Raw genomic sequence first — 12368 nt, forward strand, 5'->3', positions numbered from 1 at the left:
TTTTTAAAATTGTAAAGGATGTTATATCCCTATAGTGAAATATAACTGGTTGCATGATTTCTATAGAAAATAATTGTTTAGAAAAATGTTAGAGATTAAAATAGGTAAAACATGTTGATATCATTTTATGCATGGCAGTCTTAGAATTTTTAAAATTTTAATTATAAAACCTAGTTTTAATTAAGTAGATGAAATCTCATTTGGGATCATTTTTAGTAGCATTAAAGATATACTTTTATATCTTTATTACATACTCTTACCCTGAAACTGATACAATGTTGTAGGTCAAATATTCTTCAACATAAAAATGCATACACATATGTATAAAGAGATGTGTTGTTTTAAAAAGATGTACTTGATTTGAGATTATTTAAGATAAGACCAAAGAAAAGCATGTAAAATGCTCGTAAATGAAAATATCCTCTTTTAGATCCTAGTTGCTGGGTGAAGAATATTAGCTACTACTAGTATGAGGTGTTATATAGTGTTGCTTATAGCTATTTCAGTTGCACTTATATCATTTTAAATACAGTTTATGAACATTGTACTACTCCATTATATTATTAATTTATCTTCAGTGATATTTATAGTACCAATTTAAAAGCAATAAAACTTCATGAAAAGTAGCTTAAATACAAAGATTTTGATAAACAAAAGCTTCCTGTTTTTAAAGGGAATCATGGAAGCTGTACTTCTTAAAGAAGATTTGAAGTTTTTGTATTGTTGTTGATGATAGAATTATGAACCATATAAACATAGTATTTTTTAGTTAACCTAAATACATAAATCTATTTGAATTCATCTTATGAAAAGAGATATGTCATTAGATATATATGATCATTATATGCTTTAGTGATTCATGGACCTTGTTACATACATGCTTTGTAATGTATGAATTATTTAGTAAGAAAAATCACAATAATTTTGTTGTTACTCAAAAATTTATGGGTTGGCAGAAACAATTATGCAGCCCCTGAAGCTGGTATGTTAAGGTAACATCATTAACACCACATAGTATGATTTTTTTAGTAGTTGCTTGACATAACCTTTACTGCTTCTGCTAGAATATATCAGTAATTTTATAACAATCTGTCGGTAAACAGAACATTGAATTTATTAACCACAAAGTGATTCCTTTTACTCTATTTTCATATAAGTGCATAATTTAAAATCAGACCTACGAAAGTTGTCTACACAAACCCTAAAGAAATAACAAAAAAATACAAAATCAATACTCTAATAAATGGATTAAATTTTTTAAAAATTTCAACTCCATTTAATTTAATAAAAGTGAATATTTTTATTTCAAAAAATTAATATGTTTAAGAAGTGAATGAAAATCCATGAAGATAGGGGATTATCTCATAACCTTTCTTTATGTGTGATATTAAGGCCCTTGCTGTGAGATGAAGCCAAAATTGTAGTTTCTTATGCTTTCAAAACTCCAAATTTATAAAATGAAGGAACCAAGAATTTTAAAGTTGGAATAAAAATCTAAATACTGTCACCTAATTTTAGATTACATTTAAAAATCAACATTCATCCATCCTTCAAATACTTTTACGTTGACCACGTTGAAAGTAAATTTTAGTAATTTTACTTGTCAACAAAATCTAGCAGTTCTGAATCTATGTACAAGCCATACTGAAAAAAAAATAGTTTCCGTACACAGCTGGATCTGTATACCTCTTACTAATTTTGTGCTTGCAGTATTTTATTTGTCATATAATGAAGGCTCTGTGAAGAATGAATGTGTGATATTCAAAATTAAAGAGAAAGCTTGCTTCATCTTTAAGAGCTTTAAGAAAAGGATACTTTAACTGCAGGTCATATGGATTATTTGCAAGAATAGCAACAAGTTTTGAAATACCTCACATGTAATGAGTTAACCTCTATTTTTTTAATATATTCTGAAAAAGGAAAGACTGGAATTTTGTTGCATTATCCTTTTGAGGCATTTCAAAAGGTGCTGTCTTCTCATGTAGAAATGTTGCTATTTTAAAGTCAAACGAAACGATGTGCAGAAGTAAATGAAGTAAAATATTAAATAGAAAATACTAGGATTGGGATGCCTAGGTGGCTCAGTGGTTGAGCATCTGCCTTTGGCTCAGGGAGTGATCTCGGAGTTCTGGAATCGAGTCCCACATCAGGCTTCCCACAGGGAGCCTGCTTCTCCCTCTGCCTGTGTCATGCCTCTCTCTGTGTGTCTCTCATAAATAAATAAATAAAATCTTAAAAAAAAAGTACTAGGATCAGTTAAACCTACTCATTTTATACAGAACTAGAAACAATATTTTAGCAACTAGGAGATAAGAACATTTTAATTGAATTAGCCAAACATGGAATGCACTACCTCTTGAGGCAGTGACTCTTATTGGATATATTCAGAGAAGCTGCATGACAATTCCTTAGGGAGACATGGAGAGAATTCTTGAATTGGGCCGAGAACTGGATTGGTGATTTTGTAAGTTTCTTTTAATTCTGAAATTTTACTATCATTCTTGCATGCCTATCTCTGATTCTCAATCATGCTATTTAGGTTGGTGTTTATTGCTGTTCTACTATGTGTATAATGCAGAGAACCTTGTTTTGAAGAAAAAATATATGGCTTAAGTTCTTTTTGTACCATTACCAGTTAAATGATGGAGAGAAATTAGAACTTTCTAAATCTTAGTGTCTTCATGTATACAATAAGGAATTTATCCAACACTAACATAGCATTTTTTTGTACCAGGTCCTAGACCTAGCACTTTATACATATTAACTCACTTACTCCTCTCTTAACACTCCAATGGGTTAGGCACTGTTTTTATGCCCTTTTTTTTTTTTTTTTCAGTTGTAGAAACCAAGAAGTGTCACCCAAGAATACACATGGTGAGTGTTCTTCCAATCTCTGCAGTCTAAAGAGTCCGTAGTCTTAAACTACAACACATAGGACAATTTCTTTTTAAAGACTTTATTTATTTATTCATGAAAGACAGAGAGAGAGAGAGAGAGAGAGAGAGAGAGAGAGAGAGGCAGAGACATAGGCAGAGGGAGAAGCAGGCTCCATGCAGGGAGCCCGATGTGGGACTTGACCCCGGGACTCTGGGATCACGCCCTGGGCAGAAGGCAGGCGCTAAACTGCTGAGCCACCCAGAGATTCCCCACATAGGACAATTTTGTCACATAATGGATGTGGAAGCACTTTGCAAGGAATAAAGTATCACAAAACTGTGAGATATATTTTTTTCATTCATATAAAAAGAATAATATAGATATATTTAAACAATGACAAGAGGGAAGTGATAAAGCTTAAGTGATTTGTAGGAACACCAGCCTACTCTATATAAAGGAAAATGTATTATGTAGAAATTCAATTTAATGACATTTTAAATTAATGAATTAATTCATTTTAGAGCATCTAAAATCCATAGTACCTGGCACATAGTGGGTGCTCCATGAATATCTGTTGAACTGTTGTTTCTGCCCCTGCATGAATTGTTCCCACTGTTCTTTTCTCTTCCTGACAAAACAGGAGAGAGTAGACTTTCCTGTCACACTTTCAGGGGTTTATCTGTGCTCATTTTTGTTCACGCCTCTTCATATTCTTCTTTTTTAAAAACTAAAGGATATTAGGCAACATGAAGAAAATGTTTATTGTTTAGTTGTCATTGCTATTGTAAATCATATAATTCTATCTTTTTGCAATGAAAATTTCCAAGACATTATTGCTGGTATATAGAAATATAGCTTACTTTAAAAAAATTATTGTAATTATTTTATTTTATTTTTTTAAAGATTTTATTTATTTATTCATAAGAGACACAGAGAGAGGCAGAGACATAGGCAGAGGGAGAAGCAGGCTCCCTGCAGGAGCCTGTTGCAGGACTTGATTCCAGGACCTTGGGATAATGACTTGAGCCAAAGGCAGACACTCAACCACTGAGCCACCCAGGTGCCCTATTTTTATTTCTTAAAAGACTATTATTTATTTATTTATTTATTTATTTATTTATTTATTAGAGAGAGAGAGCATGAGCAAGGAGGAAGAGCAGAGAGAGAGAGAGAGAGAAGCAGACACCTTGCTGAGGAGGGAGCCCAACGCTAGGCTCAATTCTAGGACCCTGGATCATGACTTGAGCTAAAGGCAGACAGTCAACTGATTGAGGTACCCCAGCACTCCTGATATAATTTTCAATTTACAGAAAAATTGCAAAGATATTACAGAGTTCCTATATACCCTCACCCAGATTTCCCTAATGTTAGTACCTTACATACCTTAGTTGCCAAAACTAAGTAGTCAAGGAAGTCAACATTGGTGCATTGCTAACTAAATTGTAGATTTCACCAGTTTTTCATTACTGTCCTTTTTTCTGTTCCAGGATTCCACTGAGGGCCTCACATTGTATTTGGTTCTCATGTCTTCTTAGTCTGTTCAGGTCTATAACAGTTTCTTTGTTTTTTTGTGTGTTATGACCTTGACAGTTTTAAGGAGTACTTGTCAGGTACTTTGTAGAATGTCCCTCAATTTAGGTTTGTCTGATGATTTTCTCATGATTAGATTGGGGTTATGAGTTTTAGGGAGAAGACCACAGAAGTCAACTGTCCTTTTTACGGTCTTGTATTAGAGAGTACATGACTTATTACTGAGGATGTTAACCTTGATGGTGTCTGCTAGGTTTCTCCACTGGAAAGTTACTGTTTTCATCCTCTGCTCTCATCATATTTTTTACTTTATTTTGTTTTATTTAATTTATTTAATGAGAATGTGTGTGCAAATGTGAGGGGGAGGGGTGGAGGGAGAGAGAGAAAAAATCTTAAACAGGCTCCACCCCCAGTGCAGAGCCCAACATTGGGCTTGATCTCATGATTGAGATCATGATCTCACCTGAAATCAAGAGTGGGACATTTAACTAACTGAGCCAGCTAGGCATCCCACATCATATTCTTTTAAATCAAAATTAATCAACAAATATTTGAGTGTTGTGTTTAAGGGCACACAGTAGGCTCTGAAAGAGCTAAGTGGAATTCTCTAACGTAGAAAAGAATCAATATTTGCTATAAAATTTGTAGTTCATTGGGAGTTCATAATGGCGGTTGTCTCATTCTTGATGGCGGTGGTGGCAAAGCAAAGGAACAAGTGAGGCTTAAGACAGGTAAGAAATGCACATGACAGTTAATTCCTATTACTCAATCCACTTTGTCTTCAAAATCCATTCATTCACTCAACAGATGTTATTAAAGTGCCTGCTGTGTGCCAGGTACTATTTTAGATACTAGGGACATGGCAGCAAAGAAAGACATGCCCAGTTCCCCTTCCTCTTTAAGCTATAGTTTAGTGGAAAGACAAACAAATGAATAAAACCTTGATATATTAGCAACACATGCTAAGAGAAAAATAAATGAGCTTGTATCTATGGGTGGAGTGGGTTTGGGGCTGGTTTGAAATTTCCATAGTGTGTGCTAAAGGAAGACCACAGCTAGAAGGTGACATTTAGGTCAATCTACAAAATGCACTCTTCTGGGGAGGGTGTCCATAGGCTTTCAGAATGGTTCATCTTTTGACATCTCATCGCAGCCTGTCCTACAAAATAGCCTCTAACGAAACTAGGTTGTCCTGAACCCCTGGTAATAGAATCATCTACCTTTATACCGAAAAAGTTGGGAAAGTACCAAAATCCACATAGCATGTGCTCAGTCTGACTTTGAGGAGTTTGTGCTATGAGACCTAAAGTCCTTACGAATTTGTCAAACACAAAACAAAACAAAACAAAAACACATCAGCAGGGCCTTTGGTGGTTCCATGTCTGCTAACTATGTTCATGACAGGATCAAGTGTGCTTTCCTTGTCCAGGAGCAGAAAATCATTGTGAACATGTTGAAGGCAGAGTCAGAGTCAGAAAGCTAAAAAAAAAACAAACAAACAACCTTTTTTGAGTAATAAAATCACCACAACGAAAGACCTTCAGAATGCGAGGCAGTGAACCATCTGGATACTGGGGCTAAGAGCAATCCAGGCAGGAGGAATGGCAAATGCAAAGGCCCTGAGTAGAATGCATGATGTCTTCAAAGAACAATGAGGAGGAGGCTGGTGTGAATGAGGGAGAACAGTAGGAGATGAGGTTTGAGAGTCCATAAAGTATTGAGAACAGAATGTGTAGAGTTTTATAGGTCAAAGAAATGACTTTAGTTTTTATCCTGTACAAGTGAGGTAGCCATCCAGAGAGTTTTAAATAAAGGATGACTTGATCTAACCTTGGCAACTGGGTTGAGAATAGAGTAGTGGCAAAGGTGGAAACAAGATTAGAAGAAAGATACAATGGTAGTTTGGATTGAGGTAGTAGCTGTGAAGTGGTAGGAAAGGGTCAGATTCTGGATTAAGAATTCAAGATTGAGAGCAAGATAAAAAAAGATGAAAGAAAACCTCTGTGGTTTACAATAGCAAAATGTATTTTCCTCAATAAAAAAAAATCTTTACAACAACAACCATAAATAACTCAATTTAAAACTTGGCAAAGGTGAGGTGCCAGGGTGGCACAGTCAGTTAAATGTTGGACTCTTGGTTTTGGCTGGGGTTATGATCCCACGTCAGAAGATAGAGCCCTGCAACTGGCTCAGCTCTCAGCTGGGACTCTGCTTGAGATTCTCTCTCCCTCTTCCTCTGCCCTTCCCACTCGGGCTTTCTTTCTCTTAAAATAAATAAATCTTGGGGGGATCCCTGGGTGGCTCAGTGGTTTAGCACCTGCCTTTGGCCCAGGGCACGATCCTGGAGTCCCGGGATTGAGTCCCACGTCGGGCTCCCGGCATGGAGCCTGCCTCTCCCTCTGCCTGTGTCTCTGCCTCTCTCTCTCTCTCTCTATCTGTCATTAATAAATAAAATCTTTAAAAGAAAATATAAATAAATAAATCAATCTTTGGCAGCCCAGGTGGCTCAGTGGTTTAGCACCACCTACAGCCCAGGGCCTGATCCTAGAGACCCGGGATCAAGTCCCATGTCAGGCTCCCTGCATGGAGCCTGCTTCTCCCTCTGCCTGTCTCTCTGCCTCTCTCTCTTAGTGTCTCTCATGAATAAATAAATAAAATCTTAAAAATAAATAAATAAATAAATAAATAAATAAATAATCAATCAATCAATCAATCAATCAATCAATCTTTTTGGAAAAAAAAGGGGCAGATGAATAGACAGTTCCCCAAAGAAGATATATAAGGCATATGAAAAGATTTATCAACTTCACTAATCACTAAGAAGATGCAAATTAAAAGCACAGTAAGATACTGCATAACATCCAACAGGATGGCTAATATAAAAAATACAGAAGATAACAAGTGTTGGTGAAGATGTGGAGAAATCAGAACACTCATGCATTGCTATTGGGAATGTAAAATGGTGCAGTCATTGCAGAAAACAGAATGGTGGTTCCTCAAAATATTAAAAATAGAATAGAATGACTATATGATCTAGCAATTCCACTTCTGGGTATATACCTATCCAGAAGAATTGAAAGTACAAATTGAGTTGGTTTTCCCCATAGTACAATGAATTAAAAAGCCATTTTAACAAATGATAGGTTCATAGAAAATCTCTAGTTTTGTGGTCTATTTTTTCAAACAATAGGAAATGAACTTTCAGTGAAAAGTACATGGGGACCTTAGGCACACTGTTTATTTTTCACTTGACTGAAGTGCCAGTGGAAAAAGGCAATTTCAGAATATCTGGAGCATCTGATTAAGTAAATTTCTACCTAAGCTATTAACTTACAATAACTACTGGTGTGCCCAAGAAACAATAGGCAGGTCGTGTGGGGGGTTTTACATCTACAAAGAGATAATTTATCTCATACTCGGACTTTCAAATTAAGTATTAAAAGAATCTCAGACAGGGAAAAATATGCACAAAATTTTTTGGTATTCTACTGAAACTAATCAACATTTAAATTCTTTTTTTTTTTCTTGTGTAAACTATCTGAATGTTAGGGCAGAAATTGTCCCTCCTCTCCCACCAAATTTATACAAAGTTCACTACCTGAAAGTAAAGCAACAGGTGCACATTAGCAGGGTATTATGGACAAACCCACAGGTTGAAATTTGTAAACAAACTTTTATTTAGGCACTACAGATGAACACAAGTTATGCACTTTAAAATCTGAGGTTAAGAAGGCATTTAAAAACAACCAAGGGTTATTCCTACTTCCCAAGATATCACCCAATAAGTCAACAATCCTATCTAGGATCTATCTGAAAATTTGGGGACTAGACTGGATACTTTCTGCAAGGATTTAATAAGAGAGAGAACATGAGGCCACTACTGCAGCTGTCCCTTGGCACTTACACTCTTCCCTGATTTTTTTTTTTTACTATTGCTCTTTTCTTTCTTCTTTCTTTTTTCTTTTCTTTCTTTTCTTTTTCTTTCTTTTCTTTCTTCTTTCTTTCTTTCTCTTTCTCTCTCTTTTCTTTCTTTTTCTTTCTTTCTCTCTCTTTTCTCTTCTTTCTTTCTTTCTTTCTTTCTTTCTTTTTCTCTTTCTTTCTTTTTTCTTTCATCTTAATCTATTTATTCACGAGAGACATAGGCGGAGGGAGAAGCAGGCTCCCTGCGGGGAACCCAATGGGGGACTCCATCCCAGGACCCCAGGATGACGCCCAGAAGGCAGATGCTCAACCACTGAGCCACCAGGTGGCTTTTGAACCTGTTTCCTGTTGCTTTTGAACGGAGGCTGTTTTCTATTTCAGGACAACAGCGGGGCAAAACAAACCGAAAAAAGAAAAAAAAAAAAATTCAATCCATGCACTGTTTGCTAATGTGAGAGGAAGACGATGACCTTCTCGTCTAAAAGCCAAGTACTTTTTGAGTTCCTGCCTGGCTGTTGCGGATTTGATGCACAAACCCCCTCAAGGTAAAGGGCTTAGCAAAGTTGGGATAAAGGTAAGGCTTCCGCAAACAATTTTAAGCACGCAATTTTAAGCCATCAACTGGCTTTGGGCGGACTGCAGCCCCAGTTCGGTTTCCTCCTCCGCTCGTTATATGGTTCAGCTGGCGGGGCTTTAACCAGGGTCACTCACGGGAGGGACCATCCTCCGCGCATCACCTGCGGTCCCGGGACCTGGACAGCGCAGCCCCGCCCCGAAGCCCCGCCCCCCGCGGAAGCCCCGCCCCCGCACTTCGCGAGCTCCGCTCAGGTCCCGCCCACCCGGGCGCGGGCGCGGGCGCGGGGGCGGGGCTGGCCGGGAGCTGCCCTTTTCCAACATGGCGCCGCGGGAGGCGGGTGCGTCTCGCCCGCTCCCGGGGGTTCCGGTGCCGTGCGTTTTGGTTCCGGAGTAACAGTGCCCTCCCCGTGCCTTCCTCCTCCTCCCGCCGCCGTTGCCGCCGGAACGTTCGGCCTGGGGCGGCCAGGGCTGATCCGGTGCGCGCCGCGCCCTGTGACTCGGAGGGGGGCCGAGGGGGGGAGCCCGATTCGCTCCGCGGCGCTCGGGCGGAAGGCCCTGGTCGGCTTCCGCCTGGTCTGGGGGCCCCCGGGGCTCCTTCCAGTCGGGGACCCTTCCCTTCCCTTCCCTTCCCTTCCCTCTGCGCCAAGGAGGAGCGGACACCTGCCGCTCTGCCTCCCTCCCGAAAGCGGGGTCATCTCCGCACGTCCACACAGACGCCAGGGAGCTTCACCAGCCCGTTTCGCGCTGTTTTCCAACTCCGCTAGTTCCTACCGGCCCCTGCCTCCTGCGCGGTGCACGCTCACAGGGAGGCAGCCCCGACCCCCTGCAGCCTGGGTCCGGCTCGGTGCCCGCGGGCTCCCCCAGACCACCCCTCCTCTTTGCACTCCCCCGACTCCCCGACCCTCTGTCCTCCCCCCCCCCGCACCCCTCCGTCCCCTGGTCGCCTCTTGGAGCCCCCGCTTGACCACGATCCAGTGGGTACCGCCCACCCCAGGATGTGAGCCCCCGGCACCTGTAATGCTGTGGCTCGCCCTTGGCCCCTTCCATGCCATGGAGAACCAGGTGCTGGTGATTCGTATCAAGATTCCAAATAGTGGCGCGGTGGACTGGACAGTGCACTCCGGGCCGCAGTTACTCTTCAGGGACGTGCTGGTGAGTGGCAACCGCAGGATCCAAATCCCATTGAGGAGGGCGCAGGGATTTGTGGGGTAGTCAGCACTTGGACCGCCGAATCTGAGCCTGCTGCACCCCCCCCCCCCCCCACCACCACCGAGCGAGTGGCAGTGGCCTTTGCTGGCTTCCTGTGGGGGCGGCTTTATTGCTTCAGCGACACACATTGATTAATTGCATGGACTGAAATCTGGCAATTGTGCAGGGAGGGCCTTGGGGACGGAGAGATGAATCAGATTGAACTCCTGCCCTCAAGGAGCTCACAGCCTGCACTGGGACATACACACATACACACACATTTGCAACCAACCGGCTGCAAAGAGCTGAGTCTAGAAGTACCCCCCCCCCCCCCCCCCCGTCCCCTGTCCCCCGCCCCCCCAAGTGTTTCTCGGAATGTCCTTGGCCAGATTCCAGCCATGCCTTTCTACTGAGTTCCCCGAACTTGGTTGGTGACCACTGGGGAAGGGAATCTAGGCTGCTTGAACCATGCTTCAGCAAACCTAAGGTGTCATTGGTTCTAAGACACTCTTTTATGTACTACTGAGAAAAAAATACTGCCTGTTAAACTGTCACCTGCTGCACAGAATGCAAAAGGAGCGCAATTTCAGATGATGCTAACCCTGGGGGGGGGGGGGGAGGGTGCATCTCAGAATCAAAGCTGTGTCATTACTTTCAGGGTACCGAGAACTTAGTTCAAATAAAGTCATGGAATGTGAGAGCGGAGTGTAACCTTGGCAGTGAGCGGCCTGTTGAGACCTCTGAACCTTTTTTGAGATAGTTACTGAGGAGTAGTGAAGACGGAATGGCTTTTCCAAAGCTGTGTTGCTCGTGAGTGCAAGAGTCCGTACCAGAACTCAGATTTGCTTACTTAGTGATTTTTCCCCACATGCTGCACTGTCATTTCTCATCTTTCAGCACACATTTGAGATAGCCGGAGTGCACTGTGCCCGTTTTAAGTATTGAATAATTGAGGTATGGAGAGGAGAACTGACATGCCCAGAAACATGTTGCAGGTACCAAATCTATGGTGGAACTTACCTACAAGATAAAATGGGGGTGGAGCAGAGATTCTTGTGGGGAGGAGGATCTGGGGTGTGATTTTTTTTTTTTTTTTTTTGGTTGCTGTATGTGACTCAATCAAAATTTGATTCCAATACCTACATTTTGAATTCTGGATATTACTGGCCCAGAACATCACAGATTTTCAGGTGTCTGGGCCAGGAGTCCAGAAGCTGGAGTGAGCCAGTAGCTTCTAGTAAGCCAACACCAAATATTGCCCTTCTCTTGGCATCTGGAGTCCATCCACACTCTCACATGCATATAGATTTCTTCTCTTGACAAGGCCCAAACTTTTTTTAACATGGTCCTCTAGGTCTATCTGGATTGGCTTGTGCCTGCCTGGCACCAGCTCAGTCTCTCACCACATCCCTGAGAACATTATGTGCTCCAGGTTCATAGAGCTAACCTTTGTCCCAGGCTGTCTGACCCCTTTCTTCAGCTGGCCAATTCCTACCTGTCGTTCAGAGCCCAGCTTCACTTTTCCTCTACCTTAGTCTTTTTTTTTTTTTTTAATTTTATTTATTTATTTATGAGAGACACACAGAGAGAAGCAGAGAGAGAAGCAAACTCTTTACAGGGAGCCCACTGTGGGACTTGATCCCAGCCCAGGACCCTGGATTCACTGCCAGAGCCGAAGGTAGATGCTCAACCATTGAGCCACCCGTGTGTCCCTCCTCTATCTTAGTCTTAATATGCCTCTCCTCTGTGTTCCCATAGCTCCGTTCCAGCAAAGCTAGCAGGTTTTGTCACAGTTTTGTCTATCTTCTCCACTAAATGGTAAACTTCTGGAGGAGATGGACGTTTCTGTCTCCTGTTTCTGGAGCTCCAAAGCATCTTGAAATATTTGTTCAAGCATTTCAAAAGGAGCTTCAAGGAAGATGCATGCAGTTAAGGTTTTGTGGACAGTCTGCTAGGTTTTGAATCTAGAAACATGGGTTTAATTGCAAGCAGTCTCACTAAGTAAGCAAGTCACTCTGTCTCTTTTAGCCTCAGTTTCCTTACTTGTAAAATTGGGACAATACCCGTCTTCAAGGCTTGCAAAGTTTAAGTGGGATCATGCCTGTGATGGAAAGATGTAAGCTTTCTTTGACTTTGCTCATTTGAAATAACAGAAGGTACTATTTAATGTAGAATGGTGCAGTGTTTAAAAATACAAGCTCTGGGCTAGACTACCTGGTTTGAATTGCAAAGCTTACCATACTCACTTTGGGGCAAGTGTATTCTAGGTCTCAGTT

General features: G+C 41.0%; 1 protein-coding gene and 1 pseudogene across 8 annotated transcripts in view; both read left to right on the forward strand.

Moving 5' to 3' along the window:
* The first annotated feature begins 5455 nt into the window (after nt 1-5455).
* Nucleotides 5456-5927, forward strand: LOC119866925 (annotated as a pseudogene).
* A 3300-nt stretch (nt 5928-9227) lies between these two features.
* Nucleotides 9228-12368, forward strand: part of MAP2K5 (mitogen-activated protein kinase kinase 5) — a 256636-nt gene continuing 253495 nt past the window's right edge. For 3 of the 8 annotated variants that reach the window (XM_038580794.1, XM_038580792.1, XM_038580793.1), the window contains exon 1: nt 9230-10056. In XM_038580794.1, coding sequence (XP_038436722.1) covers nt 9922-10056 — 135 coding nt within the window. In that variant the 5' untranslated portion in view covers nt 9230-9921. Of the gene's footprint in view, nt 10057-12368 lie in introns of all 8 variants that reach the window. The other 5 variants (XM_038580795.1, XM_038580798.1, XM_038580797.1 and 2 more) reach the window with 4 other exon arrangements.

This window comes from Canis lupus, chromosome 30 (assembly GCF_011100685.1).
Source record: "Canis lupus familiaris isolate Mischka breed German Shepherd chromosome 30, alternate assembly UU_Cfam_GSD_1.0, whole genome shotgun sequence".
NCBI classification, from domain to species: Eukaryota; Metazoa; Chordata; class Mammalia; order Carnivora; family Canidae; genus Canis; species Canis lupus.